The sequence below is a fragment of the Scaptodrosophila lebanonensis genome, unplaced genomic scaffold (genome assembly GCF_003285725.1).
Source record: "Scaptodrosophila lebanonensis strain 11010-0011.00,11010-0021.00 unplaced genomic scaffold, SlebRS2 tig00000024-arrow-pilon, whole genome shotgun sequence".
Taxonomy (NCBI): domain Eukaryota; kingdom Metazoa; phylum Arthropoda; class Insecta; order Diptera; family Drosophilidae; genus Scaptodrosophila; species Scaptodrosophila lebanonensis.
The window spans coordinates 407,327-426,909 of NW_022060538.1; the positions used below are offsets into that span (position 1 = coordinate 407,327).

The 19,583-nt window shown below is 36.0% G+C and overlaps 2 protein-coding genes across 3 annotated transcripts in view; one reads left to right on the forward strand and one right to left on the reverse strand.

Annotated features, from left to right (window-relative positions):
- Positions 1-935: 935 nt before the first annotated feature.
- On the reverse strand, positions 936-16,030 carry LOC115620754 (protein lin-7 homolog B). The gene is made up of 4 exons (XM_030514148.1): positions 15,915-16,030; positions 5,549-5,815; positions 4,177-4,310; positions 936-1,134 (listed from the first exon to the last, which is right to left on the reverse strand). The coding sequence occupies exons 1-4, from the start codon at positions 15,949-15,951 to the stop codon at positions 985-987; spliced, it is 588 nt and encodes a 195-aa protein (XP_030370008.1). The 5' UTR covers positions 15,952-16,030; the 3' UTR covers positions 936-984.
- Positions 16,031-17,823: 1,793 nt separating this feature from the next.
- Positions 17,824-19,583, forward strand: part of LOC115620304 (ubiquitin-conjugating enzyme E2 G1) — a 28,181-nt gene continuing 26,421 nt past the window's right edge. The window contains exon 1 of one of the 2 annotated variants that reach the window (XM_030513488.1): positions 17,824-18,059. In XM_030513488.1, the coding sequence (XP_030369348.1) occupies positions 18,014-18,059 (46 nt within the window). In that variant the 5' untranslated portion in view covers positions 17,824-18,013. The remainder of the gene's footprint in view (positions 18,060-19,583) is intronic. The other variant, XM_030513487.1, reaches the window with a different exon arrangement.

Here is a 19,583-nt window from a genome sequence, read left to right on the forward strand (position 1 = left end):
TTTATTTTTTTCTTCTAATTTATTTTGCTATATTTTTTCATCTCCACTTCTTTTTTGATAGGTCTAATAACGTATCTGACTACTCTCTGCTGTGAATCGGGGCATTGCTGACCGTTTGGCAAACAAAATTCCCCCACCGTGTCGGATTCGTTATTAGATATTTTTGTCATTTTTATAGGCTTTTTATTTCTTTAGTTTTACTTAGTTTAAGTTCTCTATTGTATTGATTTTTTAATGTACATCGACTGCATTGTTTGTCGATGAAAAAAATAAATAAAAAATATTAATGTGCAATTATACACCCTATACTTGTTTCAAATACCGAGAAAGGTAAAATCGATCAACATTTTTTTTTAATTTCTATAATTATTCTAAACATATGTACAGAGTATTTCAAAGTCCGGACACCCGACTTTAGCTCTTTTACTTGTTTTATATATGATAGATGTATAGATATCTACTTTTGTTGTTTTCAATTCTACGAAAAGTTATTAGTAAAACAATTTCACTCCATCACTACGCTCACAAACTGCATCATCAAGTTCGCTCTTCTTCTTTTTGCTTCTGCTACGAGCGCATATAAATCAGTGCCGGACGTTTGTATATTCACTGTCGGGCTTGATCGATGGTACCGTTATCTGTTGTTTAAAATTAATATTATATAAAGGATTTGTGCCAAAATACCCCAAATACTTAAAAAATTACATTTTTGTGTATTGGAGTAAGCGATGACTTTATTTGATTTGTATAAGATACACAAATTTTCAATTCAAGGTTTCAGTTCATAATAAATTAGATTCCATTCCCTCGGCAATGGAATCAAACATAGTACAAGCGTAAATATTAATAATGCTTGTACCATGTACTAAAGCAAAGAAATTTGTACTGATTACAAATAAACAAATACAACATATTTAAAAATAAAACTAGGTTCAAAAGCTTGGGTAGAATTAAAGGTAGTTCATTGTTTGAATCATTCTGGTTTTATTGACGGCGACGAGTGTTGCGCTGCTTATCGAACCGCATTTCCATTTCCTCAAGCACCTTTGGAGTGTAGCGCACCACAAGCTTTACAGACCCAACCGCCTGTTTTAATAGTTCGACAGCTTTTTCATGGTTTTCACCTTCAACAGACTAAAGTAAATATATGTATAAGTAAACGTTTATCAATAATATTCAAATCAATTTATTGGCTTTGATGTGAGGAGTCCTAAGCATTGTGTACATCGTCTTTATTCTATTGCAATAAATCTCATTCTTCATTCGTGGTTTAGTTAAGTTTTTAATATTTTTTTGTCTCTTTTAGTCCCTTTTCTGTTCGTCTATCTATGTAAACTAAAATTTTGCGCTTCTACGTATTATAGTTCGGAGTATTGCACATCTTCCAAACTATTTATTTATATTTATATGCCTACATACCTGAAATAACAGCATTTACTATTACTATTATCAGTTTAGTTTTGACCTTGCTGACGAATTACAGAAATAAATCACGAATCAAAAGCTGTATTTGATAAAAACGAGTTTTGGTTAAAAAAAATATATGTATATACACCTAGCCCTCACTTAACACACGGGAGTTACGTTCCTTGAAAACGTCGAAATCGTGTTAAACGAGCCGTGTACTCCATAAAAAGAAGGGGTTACGTTCCTAGCCTTCGATAAATTCATAATAAATAGTTTTACTGTTTAAATTTATTAGTTTCAAAAACATAAAAGGGTTTATTCAAATGGCAAAAGTTTTCAAAAGTAAAAAGAGGTATGTATTAAAATACAGTGGAAATTCATCTGGTGGCATTTATAATCAGAGCAGTTTTCGTAATCAATATTTTTATTTTTATATGGTGGCAAAAAAAATCAGTATGTAATTTTTGACCGTTTAGTGGCTCTTAAAGCGTCATTGCCATTTTAGTAAAAGAAATTGGTATAATTAACTTTTTAGCATTTCATTTCATTCAATGCACTATGGACCAGAAGTCGTTTTTTTCGGCATAAAGTCGAAATTTCTATGTGAATATAACATATTTTTGATTTTAAATTATTTAACTAAATACATCATACACATACAAAATTAAAAAAAAAGTAGAGAAGCTAAAGTCGGGTGTCGCGACTTTGAAATATTCTGTATATATGTGTAGAATAATTATGCGTGTATGTGTGTGTATGTCTCGTGTGCCTGTGCAAATCAGTAACAACAGCTACGGACACTGCTTGCTCATACGTACATACATGGCTATAACTTCCTGTTAAATCGGCCTATCATAATTAAACTTAGCATAAAGACTTATAATCACTAATCCGAATTTCAATGAAAAATTCCAAGAAACGCGGGCATTATGGAAAATCACCAATTTCGGGGAAGAGGGGGAAGAGGGAAATTCCAAAATACACATTTCCTGCGTATTCACATAAGGCATCTTGGACTAAAATTTTGTGTCCCTAGGTCAAACGGACAGACAGACAGAGCTAGATCGAATCGTCTTGTCAGGCAGAAGGAGGCGTGGCAGACCCCATAAAGTATATATATATTAGTATATATATATTATAGATCAGGGTGACAAGCCGAGTCGATATAGCCATGTCCATTCGTCCGTCTGTATGAGTGCAAGGATCTCAGAAGGTACAAGAATGACCAAACTTGGTATCCAGGTACCCCTGAGCCCTAGGCAGGTCAAGTTTGTTATTTTTTGTGATGCACGCAGCTCCAAATAAAATCGCTGCCCATGCTCTGCCTGCAGCTCTGCCCGCCGTTGTTGTTGTTGCTGCTTTGATTCAACTTTGTGATGCATAAATACACGCATATGATCACGCAGTGACACGATTCTGATGTAAATGTATGCTGTTGAAACTGTACATGAACATGCCTCCACTTTTGTACACAAGTATTGAAAAATTTGTATTTAATTTAATTAAATAATTAAATTAATAATAATTTTTTATAACCTCAATATTATATGTATAATATTTGAAAACGATACCTGCCTTTTTGGAGTTTATGCCAAAAAAAACGGACTTCTAGACCATAGTGCACTGATTAAACCATTTCACTTATCACAAAAGTCTTAATCTTACTATGTGCGCATCAGAAGAAGTAAAGCTTTTTTCACCCTAACAACTGTGTACTATATGTATGTACACAAGGGCGTAGACGTACAAGAAATTTTGCCATATAACTACTTCGCCTTAACATGGATCTGAGTTTGATTTGTTAAAGTTTTTTCATTGATCACATGCATAAATAATTTTTTAAATGCAAAATAATTATTCTACACATATGTACAGAGTATTTCAAAGTTGGGACACCTGACTTTAGATTCTCTACTTGTTTAAAAACAGCGCTGTATCGACAATTAATTGACTTTAAAAAGTGCTGGCACCTCTGTCGGCCATGCTTCTTGATTTCTTCGAGTAATGTAACAAAAGGAATTTACTTTTGTTCGGTTGAGCAATGACATTTTTATTGTCATTTCATAAATGCTTAATGGGTTTTATTGTCGTCCTCTTTACGTAATTGTCACCGTTTGTTGGATGCGTAAGTTTCGCCGATGGACCCCAGCCTCAAGTTAACGACCAGCGACAGTTCCTTTAGATATTGTTGCGTTCGTTTAGAAAACACAGCTTAAGCTGGATGTCTGCAGATCTCCTACGGGGATCCAAATTACCCTTTCGTACAACCTTGCTATCCGAACGTTTTGAAGTTTGACAAGATCTTTGTTTGCATAGAACATTTGCTGTGGTGCAAGTTTTGTAGTAATGGTTAAAAAAAAAATAAAAACAATTTATCTACAGCAAAATATCTAAGTTGCAATAGCCTTAAGCGTCATACCATTCGCAAAAAACGCACAACTCGAGTAAAAAATTAATTTTATAAAGTGTACGTCGCTAAGAAATTTGAAATTCAGTGCTAACTTTCAAAAGGAAAACTTAAAACATGTGATAATATGCCCTTAGGTCAGCCATAGTATTGGTAAATGTCACAAATGCAAGAGTTGAATTTTTGTTTCCAATTAGTTGATTTTCAAAGTTCATTGATATACAGATGTACATATATATAAACATTCGTCTTTTCCTAATTCATATCAAAAATCACTTCAGTTTTGCGACAAGAACCATTGACATTGAATAATAAAGAATTAAGCAAAATGAGCTGACGTAGCACCATAAAAATGTACTTACCACACCATTTACGGAGAGCAACTGATCGCCTCTCTTAAGTCCACCATGTCTATCTGCCACACCACCTGGTATTATTCGAGATATATAAATGGGAGAATTTTGCTCTTTTCCACCCATTACATTAAATCCCAAACCTGCAAAACAAATTTTAATATATTTTTAAATGTTTATACCTCGTACCAAAAGGGTAAAAGGGGATTCTAGTTTAGTGCGAATATATGTAACACCCAGAAGGAGGCGTGGCAGATTAAAAGTATATATATTATTGATCAGTATTATCACTTGATATAACCATGCCCATATGTCCGTCCATTTGTCAGTCTGTATGAGCGTAAGGATCTCAGCTAGTACTTGAAACTGTACATGAACATGTCTTTAATTTAATTAAATAACTTAATTAATATATATTTTTTTTATTTATTTAAAAAAATTTTTTTAATTTTTTCCTTTTTGGTGAGATGTACAGGGTATTTAAGAGTTGAGCTTGCTCGACTTTAGCATTATTTTCTTGTTTTTATTTAATTAAATTAAAATTATAAAATTACATTTTTATGAATTTATTACTTTTTATACCCTGTACCCGTAGGGTAAAAAGGGTATATTAGGTTTGTGCAAAGTATGTAACATACAGAAGGAAGCATCTCCGACCCCATAAAGTATATATATTCTTGATCAGCATGACGAGAGAAATCGATCTAGACATGTCCGTCCGTCTGTCCGTCCGTCTGGATGAACGCAAGGATCTCGGAAACTATAAAAGCTAGAATAACCAAAGTTGGCATCCAGATTCTCCTAGGTCCGAGTAAGGACGAGTTTATTTTATTTTTTTTAATTTTCCCCCCCTTCCCCCGCTACAGAATTTCGTCAATAGCGTCCACATTTCAAATGCTACCTAAACCAAACTTTGCACACATAATTTCTATACAATTATCTACTGTTGTTTAAAATTTTATTTTGTTTTTAAATTCGGTCAATTCTAAGAAAAGTTATTAGCAAAACAAATTCTCACCAGTACAACCCCCCCAAACTGCAGCAACAAGTTCGCTCTTCTTCTTCCTCTTTATGCTGCTGCTATGGGCGCATATAACTCAGTGACGGAAGTTTACCTGGGTACAGGGTATTACACTGTCGGGCTTGCTCGACTGTAGCGTTCTCTCTTGTTTTTAAATTTTTTTTATTTAAATTTGTTTTCTATGCGTGGGAGTGGGTACAAGGTATTTCACTATTGGGCTCGCTTGACTGTAGTGTTTTTTCTTGTCGTGTTTCAGATTGTAAGGTTATTCAGAATTAAACTTTACGTTAAGCAATTTTAAATACTTTTTCGCCTACAATACTCGAAATGAAAATGTACATCCAAATGTTATATACGTACCCTCCTCTGTCTTCGGTAGTTCCACGACACGTGGATGTGCATGACCCTCACTGGCAGCAAAAGCAGCTACTGTTGCCTTTGCGGTTGCAGAAGCTCGAACATCATGGGAGCCTATATCAACTGTTGTCATCGCCAACTGCTCGTATACGTCCCGAATAGCATTAAAGAAATCGCTTTGTAATACTTTTTGCAATGCTGCTAATTTTGTTGTGGGAAAATCACCGCTTGCTTGGAGTTTTTCCAGAAGTTCTATTGATCTTTTCACATCTGCAAAATGTATTGAATAGTTAATGATAAATACATACTACACAAGTACAATGCGCTTCAAATGTAACAAGCGTACGTAAACCATAATACAATGTGCGTTCCAAAATAAACAGGACTTTTTGAATCTAGCGCCCCCTGGTGGCGCTATTTATATGTCGACTGGTGCGTTAGAATCTGCTATCTTTATCGATTGGAAGTGAAGTTATTGCGTTTTAAGTGTCAGTATGTTTGTGTTATCGGTGCGAATATGAGCTTCGAACAACATTAAGTTTTGTTTTAAAATTGGTAAAACTTTTACCGAAACGTTTCAATTGATGGAACAAGTTTATGGCGATGATTGCCTATCCCGTAGCAGAGTGCACGAGTGGTTTCAATGTTTTCAAAGTGGTCGTGAGGACATAAATGACGATCAACATGTGGGCCAATCAAAATTCGTGATCACCGAAAATTCCATCGAATCAGCCGAAATCATCATTGAAATTGATGGAAATGGAATTGAACATCTCCAAAACATCGATTTACCGCATTTTGACCGAACATTTGGGCTTACGAAAGGTGTGTGCACGGTTTGTTCCGCACAAATTGACTGACGACCAAAAACGATCAGACAATCGACCGATTATTTGACCAAAAATCACATTTTAACCATTAACCACTAGCCGTATTCACCTGATATGCCGTGCGACTTCTACCTTTTCGGAAAAATGCATTTGCCAATGAAAGGAAAGCGGTTTGCAGACGTAGAGGCCATTCAAAAGGCTTGCACCGGTATACTGGCGGCCATACCGGCCAACGAGCTAAAACACTCGTTCGACATGCTTTTGGATCGTGCAAAAAGCTGAATTGAAGCAGAAGGAGACTATTTTGAATAAAATAGATTGATTTTGCCGAAAAAACCATTTGTTCTGTATTTTTTATAAAGTCCTGTTTACTTTGGAACACACCTTGTATGCCATAGATTTCATTCATTACATATTTTTATAGCCTGTACCCAAAGGGTGAAAGGCTATACTAGTTTTGTGCGAATGTATGTAACAGATAGAAGGAGGCGTGGCAGACCATACAAAAAATATATATTTTTGATCAGGGTGACAGGGTATAGACTCCGTTCTATATAGCCATGTCTGTACATAAACATGTCTCCACTTTTATATATATGTATTAAATAATTTGTATTTAGTTGAATTAAATAATTTAATTAATATCATTTTTTAAAATTAATTAAACATTTTTTAAAATCATTATTTTTTTTTTTTTTTTTTGTGGGCGCAGAGCATTTAAGAGTTGAGCTCGCTCGACTTCAGCATTCCTTTCTTGTTTTGAACCTGGTAGATTGCTGTATTCAATGCCTTGTAAAGTAGTAGCTATTCGTTGCGGCCTGATTTTCAAGTCTGTCAATAAGCGACTGGATACAAAGTTGGCTTGGGTAGTGCTCGCACGATTCTGTGCTGCCCATTGTGGGCTACTACTTTCACCTGAACCGTAGTCAATAAAACGTATTGCCGTTTAGTTCTGGAAATCGATGGTTGGCTGAAGGCTGCTGCCGCCGTTATTCCGCTGTCCTTGCGTAGCAATGTGTATGATGCGGCGGTTGGCATCGGTAGCACTGTCTGCTTGAGCATTCCCGAGAGCTGTGCTTGGCGATGATGCATTTTTGGCATCGGTTAGTTTCTCTCGTGCGTTGCCTTTAATGTTACGCATTTGTATACCGTGTATATTGCAATTCATTTGAGTCCTTGGTTTCTTGCTCCAGTAGGGCTAAATTTAATCTATCCCATTTTTTTCTTAGAATGATGTCCCATTTGAGTTCGACTGGATCCCGGCCCACCTGCTTCAAAGCGCTAAGCTTTTTAACGCTGGTGTCGTGAAGCAGCCGGATCGCCTTGCTATCGTTTGTTGCTGAGGGCTGTTCCATTAATCTTTCCAATTCGGCAGTGGTGATCGCCCTAGGGTTTTGGTATCTTTGTACCAGTGTCTCCCAGGCAGCTGAGTAGTTGGAAGCGGTTCCGCTCAAATGGTCGATGAGCTCCGCTGCCTCTCCCGTTACGCAGGGCTTTAAATAGCACATCTTCTGTATGTCCGGAAGACCGGTCCTATGGATCAGTTCCATAGCGTCCGTCGAACGGTGGAATCGTAATTTGTGGTAGCCACACGGATTCTGCGCAGATTGTCCAGACTGCGTTTGTTCTTGTGGCTCTTCTTCTAGATTTGGTTGCATGCTATCATTACTATCTCCTGCCCCTTTATCCGTGTCGGTCTTACCAACCATTCCTGCACCAGGAGCTCAAACGCGCTGAACTCATAGTTGAATAAGTTTGCCTCGGGTGAGGTAGGATTTGTAGTTTCTTTTTGCTGTGATTGTACAGCTTGTTTATTGTCAATTCATATGCGGGTTGCGTACTCATTGATTGTGATACTGTATCAAGGATCACGTCGGGGTCACCAATGTTTATTCGCACACGTGCGGCCGTGCGAATCGGCAGGGCGATCGTGGTCCTGACGAGTTTAAGTTAAAGGACGCTTGTGGTCCTACACTTGACCAAGGATGCCGGCTGGAGATCCTTGGGAGCATGAAGTTCGGGGTGACGTGGTAAAGCAATTACCGGTTCCGGTATTTACCCAAAGTAACAGGTCGTTCGTTGATAACTTGCATTCTTGATTTTATTCTTACAATTAATGGCTTATATAGCCATGCCTAAAACTAGCTTATGACTATTTACATTTACCATTTCTATGTATTGGCGTTTTCGCAATAATCATGTGCAAGCATATATCGTGAGCTTGAGTATGCGGATGTCAGCTCAGTTTGGCCGATAGCCTTATATGTGCAGTGCGGAACAATAACCTATATCTGATTAGGTGTCTTGGGGTACAAACATAGTATGCGCTGAGTCGAAGCTGAAACCGAAAAACTGTGCACAAGCAAACATATGAATTCGCTCGAAAGTGTTCATAGTGCTTGCGAAGACGAAACTGACGCTGTCAGCTTCAAATCGTCCGGAACTGATTTTGAAGCTAAATCGCTTGCTGTTTATGCTTGTTGTTGTTGTTTTGTCATTTTTTTAATAGAGCTGAAAAATATCGATGTTGCCGGGCGAAGAATGTCGTTTTTTGGATGCATCGAACTTCTACTAACGATTTTCAATACGATTTAATTACAAAGGGGACTTCATTTTGATTTGTTATCTTATTTATAAAGCCAATTGTTTTTATTAAATACAAAAGGTTTCAAAACAAAAGATATTTTCACAAATTCAAAGACAAAAACAAAAAAAGTATAACATACAAAAATAAAAATGGTGGTCGACGTGTATCGATGTTACATCGATGTCCAGTACTATTAGAAAAATTCTTTGCATGTGATTTTCGTCATTGCTCTTGCATTTGTTGTAAGAAAAATTAAAAATGTCAATTAATGAGCAAATAATTCGAGCCGGTTTTGCAAAACGCTGCCTGTGGGGTCAATAAACATTACCATAACAAATATATTGTGGATCAAAATTGGAATGAAATTGCTCAGGATTTAAATCATGATGTTAAGTACTTTATTAATATATGTGCCCTAACCTTAAATGCTGTTGCCATTTCTATGGCTGCAGGCATAGCTACAAAAAGTGTCTCGGATTATTCGACCGGCTTTCTTTGAGCATTCCATTGCAGTTTTTATACTCTGTACATGAAATGTACAGAAGTATATTAGGTTTGCGGGAGCTGAAAAATGTAACAGGCAGAAGGAGGCGTGGCAGACCCCACAAAGTATATATATTCTTGATCAGCATGACGAGACGAGTCGATCTAGCCCTGTCCGTCTGTCAGTCTGTCCGTCCGTATGAACACCTGGATCTCAGAGACTATAAGAGATAGAGACACCAAATTTTTGGAATTTCCCTCCCTCCCCCCTCTACCATGCAAATTGCGATTTTTTCTAACTTCCGTAATTCTTTGGATTTCGAACTCAAATACTGCAAATACCCCCAGTTGGTTATTATATGTCCGTATACAAAGTTTCACTATGATAGACCGATTTAACGAGAAGTTATAGCCATAAATGTATTTGCTGCTGCAGCGCTGCTCAAGCGCTGCCCGCGGCTGTTGTTGATGTTGCTGTTTGGTTGACTGCGAAAATGCTTACACAGACACGAATAGATGCGCATAGGCATACATACACTCACACAGACGCAATTGCTATGTAAATGTGCAATTATAAACCCTTTACGTGAGTTCGAATACCGAGAGAGGTAAAATCGATCAAATTTTTTTTTTATTTTCTTAATTTTTTTTTATATTCTATAATTATTGTAAACATGTGTACAGAGTATTTCAAAGTCGGGACATTTTTCTCCTTCTACGATATGATTGTTAAGATCCTCTAAATCTAACATTGTGTTGTGCAGTATACAAATAGCTTTAACAATAAGTTCTTCTGTATCTGGTGCTGTTTCAATTGGTGTCCACAATATCCTCCATTTGTAATTAATAATGCCGAATGCACATTCTACACACCTTTGTGCTCTTGATAAACGCCAATTCACTTTCAAAAGTCAAATTTCTTCTGGCATATGGTCGAGGAACCCAATCTAATAGAGGATAAGCTTCATTAGCCACCAATACATATGGCATCGATATTGTGGTACTGGGGAAAACGCTGTCTTCCGGAAATTTTAATTCACCAGAGTAAAAAATATCGAATATCGGGAATAAAACATCGATGTTTAAAAAAAATTCGGCTAACGAAAATAAGTAAGCATTGAATTCGTCTTTCACTAAGAACACCTGTCAGCTTGCTCGCAACGCAAGCAATTCGGCATCATCTTCGGCTTCGTCTCAGCGCACACTATGTTTGTACCCTTATTCTTGCTTATTATTATTGCTTATGTTGGCTGGCCAATGTCAATGAACCTGTATTACGTGTGCGCGTGCAGACTATCGTGCCAATGTTATCTATGGGTGTATAGGTATATGTGTGCGTTGATGAGATTTCATATACTCATTCGCGTCGCAATAGTTAATGATAAATACCTACTACACAAGCATAATGCGTTTAAAATTCAACTAGCGTGCTTAAACTATTGTTGAGGCAGTTCAGCAGATATGGTTTGGAATTATTAATTTAAAGTTTAATGGAGTCGAAATATTGCCATAGTTCTAAGTCTGCCTTACGCACCTATAACATGAGCATAAAATGTTAAGTTGTCTGCGCACAGCTCTCTTGCGCTGTTATTGTTCTCGCGCTCTCACGGGCTAACATAGCGCCCACGCCAAATTTGAAGTTAGGTTTAAGCTAGATTTAATTACATTGTAATAAAACACTTGTTAAATTGAAGAACTACCGTGCAGTTGTTCCTTTCGTTCGACACATTCGAATAAGTTCAGTTGTTTCATTTGCGAACAATCCAAGTGAAGTTTAGCAAATCATAGCAGCCAGTCTGCCAACAAATCTCCACTGGATCGATTCGCTTTTGCCCACCGGCAATTTCCCTTGTTCCTGTTGAACAATTGTTGTGTTCTAGAGGAACACAAAATATGCCATAAATTTCATTCATAACATATTTTTTTCATTACGAAAAAAAGAACAGGCAAACTTCTTGGAATTACGGATGAACAAATGGTAATGGCTAACACCAAAAGAATATGTTAGAATTTGTATACTTATGGGGGAACAAATTTTATACTATTATTAATGAACGGTATTTTCGAACCAGAATGAAACTATTTGTGTATTTTTATACTTTGTACATATATACATATGTATACATATATATGTCTGTCTGTCCGTCCAGATCTCAGAGTCTATAAGAGCTAGAGACACCAAAATTTGCGAAAAGATGCCTTATGTGTGTTTTAGAGTTTATAATTTATATTTATAATTTTTATAATTATTCTAAACATACATATGTACCGAGTATTTCTAAGTCGGGACACCCGACTTTAGCTTCTACAAATATTAAACAATTGGAAAAACTAAAGTCGGGTGCACCGACTTTAAAATAGTCACATAGGTATATATTATGTGTAGAATACTATGATATGAATATAAATTTAAAAGCAAGAAAGGAATGCTACATTCGTGCGGGTTCAAATCTTAGATACCCTAATACTCATCAAGCTATTGGGTCGTTTGTTAAATAATTTCGTTTGATAACAACAGCTGATATTATTGAATTTTTTCGCAGCCAACTTTGCTCTTAACCGCTTTACCATTATATATTTGAACAGCTGATATATTTTTTCTTTTTTATAGAAATTTTGTTAAACTTTTTGGATGTTAGTTTTTATTTGGTGCTCTACCGAAGATGGAAGATCGAAATGCCAAAATTGGTTTGCAAAATTTCGTTCCGGCTATTTCAATCTTGAGGATGCACCACGTCCTGGAAGGCCTCTTGAAGCCGATGCGGATAAAATAAAGTCATTGGTCGATGCAAGTCGATCCAGTCGAATAACAACTCGAGAAATTGCTAAAAGATTAAATTGTCTAGAACTAATTTGTGCTTACATAAGCGCATTGTTACTGGCGATGAAAAGTGGATTGTACAAGGTGCGTCCCAAAGGAAACAGGATTTTTTGAATCTAGCGCCCCCTGGTGGCGCTATCTATATGTCGACTGGTGCGTTACAACCTGCTATCTTTATCGATTGTTCAGTGAGAATTTCATGACATTTCACTGATTGGAAGTGAAGTTATTGCGTTTTAAGTGTCAGTATGTTTATGTTATCGGTGCGAAAATGAGCTTCGAACAACATTAAGTTTTGTTTTAAAATTGGTAAAACTTTTACCGAAACGTTTCAATTGATGGAAAAAGTTTATGGCGATGATTGCCTATCCCGTAGCAGAGTGCACGAGTGGTTTCAACGTTTTCAAAGTAGTCGTAAGGACATAAATGACAATCAACATGTGGGCCAATCAAAATTCGTGATCACCGAAAATTCCATCGAAACTGTGCGTGAATTCAGCAAAAATCAGCCGAAATCATCATTAAAATTCGAAAGGTGTGTACACGGTTTGTTCCGCACAAATTAACTGACGACCAAAAACCATCAGACAATAGACGCTTGTGACCGATTATTTGACCAAAAATCACATTTTAACCATTAACCGTATTCACCTGATATGGCACCGTGCGACTTCTACCTTTTCGGAAAAATGCATTTGCCAATGAAAAGAAAACGTTATGCAGACGTAGAAGCCATTCAAAAAGCTTGCACCGGCATACTGGCGGCCATACCGGCCAACAAGGTAAAACGCTCGTTGGACATGCTTTTGGATCGTGCAAAAAGCTGTATTGAAGCAGAAGGAGACTATTTTGAATAAAATAAATTGATTTTGCCGAAAAAACCATTTGTTCTGTTTTTTTTTAAAGTCCTGTTTACTTTGGAACACACCTTGTAGAGGCGACAGAAAAACCGGTAAACTGTTACCGAAATCAGATAGTTATTGAGGAAAAGTTAAAGAAAAAGTTAGGCACATTGTCCGGTGGTCCTCTGACCGAAACACTCTCTTGCAAACTTTGCAGGACGTAGTAAGGTCGGACGTAGTTAACGCCATACATTGCGATTTGCCTATTTTGGCCTTTATTCAGCACAAGTTGGTGGAAGCTTTCCCCTCAACTGTGTTCAGATATTCCAAGAGTACAGAACAGCACAGAGCAGAGGGAAATAGCCACGATAGAGCACAATCAGTGACGGGGACGTGACTATCTTGGATGCGTATGGGTACCTGGGACATACAACTTACGCTGACGAAACGAGAAAGGCTTTGGACCTATTTACAAAAGATCATATGAGTAATTTACTCAACACGGACCTCGGACACATGGAAACACTAACAGGCACACTTAGAGTTCATCACAGATACGCACGCAGCATAAATCTGCTGGGAACCGCGCTAAAAGTAGTTTCCTGTACACCTGACTTTGACGAATGGGAACAGATTAAGTTTAGGCAGGGACAGTTAATAGAAGCCGAAAACAGGCATATTGAAATAAACACTAAATTCCAGACACGACTTAATGAAATTACAAAGACGTTGAACGAAGATTCAGACTATGAGCATTTACTCCAAACCATTCTTGCAAGGAACAGAATAATTATCAGTAGTCTTGAAGATCTTATTTTTTTCATAACCTTAGCAAAAATCAATTTAATAAGCCATCTCATTCTGGACAGCGTCGATGTTAAAGAATTGGCGAATGGGCACGTCACAAATATTAGCATATCAGACATCCTATCAGTATCTAGTATTAAGGCTCTCTAAAATACCAATATGTTACACTTCTTAATTAAGTATCCAAAACCAAAATTAGTCTGTAAGAAAATGAATGTTTTTCCAGTTCAAAAGAACAAACTAATTTTAGATTTAGAAGACAGTAGCACGGTACTGGTGTCTGGGATCGTCGCACACTGTGCTACTCTCCCTGGACACTTGGAGCCGGTAGCTCTGATGGACGAAGGCCTCCTTCTGATCAACGATGCGACCTTTAAGGTCGAAGATAATGGCATCAGTCAGCTGGTTTCGGGAACATACCTGGGAACATACGGACGCCGTTGTAACACAGCGGCCGGCGCAACCTGACACCCGCATGCCGAGTGACCACTGCAAGAACGGTCACGAGGCGCCGAGTCAGCGTTCTGTTGCCTGCGCTGCCGCGGGCCATGGGCTATGCTCCATCGCTGCCACGGGCCATAGGCTATATGGCCTGTCGTGAATATTTAATTAAGTCAGTTATAATAATTAATAAAGACTTAATTGAAAACTACTCAACCGGGATTTGATTACTTATGTATACAAGTTTTGTGCGAATGTGAGCAACACACAAAAGACCCCCAAAGTATATTCTTAATCTTTCTGTCCGCCTAAATGATCGCAATGATCTCAGAAAGTATAAATGCTACAATAACAAAACTTGGGAACCAGATTCTTCTAAGACCGACAATATACGAGTTTGTGTTTCTGTGCTGCACGCTTCACATAAACGTATTGTCATATACATATACATATGTAGACACACAAGGGCGTAGGCAGCTTTTACCAAAGGGAGGGCCAAAAAATTGTAATTTAAATTAAATAATGCACGATGCATTTAAAAAACAAGAAAGGAATGCTAAAGTCGAGCAGGCTCAACTCTTAAATACCCTGTACCACCCCACAAAAAAGTAATTTAATTAATTAAATTTAATTAATTAACTAAATATTAACTAATTAAATATAAAATATTCCATGCATGCATACATACATTTACATCAGAATCGTGCCTTATGCGTGTTTGTGTACTTGTACATATGTATGTATGTGTGCATTGGGCCTGGTTATATGGCTATAACTTTCTTTCCGATCATTCTATCATAATGAAACTTGGTATACGGATATATAATTACTAACCTAATGTGACTACCAAATTTTAGTTCCAAGAATTCCAAGAATTACGGGAGTTATAGAAAATTGGTAATAGGGGGGGGAGTGGGGGGGTGGGTCAGAAAAAATGAACAAACTCGTCCTTTCTCGGTCTCAGGAGAATCTGTATACCAAGTTTGGTTATTCTAGCTCTTATACTTTCGGAGATCCTTGCGTTCATACAGACAGACAGACGGACAGACGGACATGGCTATATCGATTCGGCTTGTCATGCTGATCAAGAATATATATACTTTGTGGGGTCTACCAAGCCTCCTTCTGTGTGTTCCATGTGCACTCGCACAAAACTAATATACCCTTGTACCCTTTGGGTACAGGGTATAATAACTTATGCATATGATCAATGAAAAAACTTCAACAAATCCAACTCAGATCTATTTTAAGGCGAAATAGTGCGTCATAATAATGAACGTGTTGTCGACTTTAAATGGCAAACATTTCAGTAGTGGGGGAGGTGGGGGGTACCGAGTATTCGAGAGTTGGGCCCGCTCGACTTTAGCATTCCCTTCTTGTTTTTATTATATTATCGCTAACCCAGATAAGATTAGAAGTATAAAATTAATAAATTTAAATCAGGTCTCTTTTTTGTATGTACGTATGAAAACACATACAATTATATATGCATCAATACATACAAGTGTACATAACATCAACAAATGCATGCATTTACGAGTGAATCTACATTAATTACCGCGTGCCAATGTGAGTGGTTCAGAAACTTCAGCCATGGCTATTGAATTAACCAAATAAACGCTTATTTATAAATCAATGTATTATACTGTTAATTGTATATGTTCACATATATGTATATTGACAAAATTATCTTGAAAATAGCGATGAGCAAATTTCAGCAATGATTTTGGCCTGATTACTTAAAGTACCCAGTCACTGTTTAAAAATGTTATCGGTCATTTGATAGTAGATTAGGACTGCCGCAGTGTTGCTGATGCTGTACCACCATTTATTTTTGAATGATAATATTGAAAAATGTATTTCTTATCATGGTAATGTAATAAAGATTTTCTCATATCTGCTTGCAAACAACCAAACATTTAAAGCCCTTCATTTATCGCAGACCGTCTCCAAGCCTTCTTTTTCAAGAAAGTGCAATTGGTGAGACTTCTATTAAGCAAACGGTAGTGGGTGTGAAGAATGACGAAGCGTTATTATCAGGGGTGCCATAGAATTATCCGGAGTTTTCGACTAAAGTTGTTTCTGAAATAATGAAGTAACGCACTAAGTTAAATGAAAAACAGAAATGCCATTTGCATTAGTATTAGCCAGCGAGAATTTGTGGAAAAGCGAATTAATTGTTGAAAATATTTGTGATTCCATTAAATAATTCCACTTATGTTACTTATTAAAAATCCCATTTATTTTACACTTTTTATAACATAATTTGGGGTGTGCTTCCATAAATTGGACACAAATTGCGTCCTGTTGTGGTGGTCTATGTTTTTCACTGCAAAAAACTAGTTTATGACCATCCACATGTTCGCTAACAAACAGACTTACCCAATCGGCCAATCGACACACAATTTTTTCCGAGTTTGTTTAATTAATACACAGTTTATTGGTACATATTTAAAACAAGAATATATTATTAGAATATATAATATATATTTTATTTTTATCTTTGTGAGTCAAGCTCTCAAATTAAGACTTAACTCAGCAAAATGTTCGAAAAATGTAATTTTCTATTTGAGCCAAGGGGGCCGCTCGGTTGTTTCGGATGCTAGTGTTTTAAGTATACATTGAGGAATTTGCTAATTTAATAATATTTACATTATATTTATTTAAATGTGCAAAATATTGTTATTGGAGATTGTTCAGAAAAACTGAAAGGCTTATATTCCAATCATTTTTATATTTATGAGGAAAAATGTCTTTCTCAGATTTTAAACCTCCCAAAAAATTTCTGTGGCACCGGGAATTGGTCTTGGGATGAAATTTGGGCGGAAGAGATTTCTGTGGCACCCCTGTATGTGTCATAGGAAATCAGCCAAAGCCGTCTATGTAATCAAAGGACCGATATAAAATCTTCTCCACTATAAACCTTGAGCTACAAAACGAACCGATTTAGAATCGATTTAATAAATTTTTAACATTTTTTTTGCAAAATATATTTTTTTGAAGAATTGTATAAAGTTAAATGCATACTTTATTTTGGGCATCATTACTTGAAAGTGGCGCTAAAAATTGTTTTGCTCGTTTTGTAATGAATCGATCTGATTTTTAAGAAAATAAAAAAATAATTTAGAAATATTGATGCAGTCAATATTGATATTTTTGCAGTTCTACTTTTTACTACTGTTTATAACAACGGGTAGCTTTTGAATTAGAATTTTCGTAGCAACTTGTCTATTTTATCAGTTTAGACAGCTGTCCTGTTACTACTACTTGATATGTGCCGAAAATTGAAAACCATTTTACAAACTGGTACATTAAATTTCGATAACATTTATTTTCTATGGGTGGGATTGAACTTTGTGGAAAGTACTATCGTTATGTGTGTATGTGTTGGAATTAGGGAAGAGTGTACGGTCCTCTATTAAGGACTCGATAGTTTTATTACGGAAATAAATCGATTTTTTAGCAATTCACTGAAACACCAATACATACTCGCTCTAGAAGGCTGTCGGCTTTCGTCTTCTTACATAGAAAAATAAAAGTATACACATAAATGTTGAGTTGGATTATACAGTACAGCGAGCCGTGTATATAAAAAAAGAGTTTTAATTTGTTTCAATTAGGCGTCTTATTTAAGAAAATTTTAAAAAACACTGTATAATGTCTGAGCTTCAGTCATCTTTGCTCCTAAAAAAGCAACTGGCAGGTAAGTTCTCGTCAGCAGCCATTTCTACTACACCCCTATGCATACATACATGTGTAAATATGTATATACATACATATCAATATATATAAATATACATATGTATATATATTGTATATATGTATATATATTTTTTTTCTATATATATATATATATATATATACATGCGTACATGTATACAATTTTTCTTCCAATACTTGTATGCATGTATGTATAAATAAATTCAGTACCACATGTGTTGTAACAAAAGACTTAACATTGTACGTACATACATACATATGTTGTAATGAAATAAGACCAATTTAACGAATTATAAACAATTGCTCTTAAGGTATATCCTTTAAATCCAACGGAAAAATAGAAAAGGCAATGATGTTGCGCATTGTTTTTGCTGTGGTTTTACATTGTGAGTCATAAGAGTGCATCAAAATCAAAGCGATGGGTAAATGACCTCGTGGAATTGTCAAGCTCAGAAAAGCATCGAAATGCGTACAAATACATATGTACATACATATATGCATAGATACATATGTACATATCTACAGTAGCGAGCAAATTTGAGTAAGCAATTGTCACTTTACACATTTAGTTTTGTAGTAGGTAAATTTTGATGCTTTTGAATCTTTGACAGAATCTGGTAGAAAAGATGCGTTGATCTAGTTGAGTTGATCGAGTTGAGTTGATCGAGTTGAGTTGATCGAGTTGAGTTGATCGAGTTGATTTGACAGCTACGAAAAGGGAAATCTCACTTAAGCTTTAAAAATAAAAGCAAATTAATGGCTGTAATCCAATATTATTTCATTGATCAAAAAAGAAAGTGTTTTTTGCGGTTCATTTTGAATTAAAACGGAAGAAACAAGGTAGAAAGCTAGCCAAGTTTAAATAATTTTATAAACTTTTCATCAGGAGATCTATGAAAGCAGTTAAATAGACTTGTTTCTAGTCGTACAATAATTAAAAAAATTTTTTTTTCAGTTTAAACAACAATATTTTTATTTATTTTCCAACCCAAAAAGAAAAAAATACGGGGTTTTCGCGATCTAAATTTTAAACAAGCTTTTCTATTTATATTATAAACATCTGATAAATATTTAATAAAAGTAATTTTAAAAAAATTTATGGAAGAAAATTTGAATAAACGAAGATAAATTTTTCGTTTCTATTATTTTTTCCATCGCAGTATGTATGTGTACGAAGTGCATTCTTACATATAGAAAAAATACCGATGCATAATTATTCTAAAAAAAAGTAAATACTTTAACTGTTCAACTTGTTTTTACTGGTACGGAATAGTTCAGTTTTTATACCCTGTACCCAAAGGGTGAAAGGGTATACCAGTTTTGTGCGAGTGTATGTAACATACAGAAGGAGGCGTGGAAGACCCCCAAAAGTATATATATTATTGATCAGGATGACAAGACGAGTCGATATAGCCATATCCGTCTGTCCGTCCGTATGAACACAAGAATCTCAGAAAGTATAAGTGCTAGAATAACCAAACTACAACGGTGGACAAAAGTATTTTGA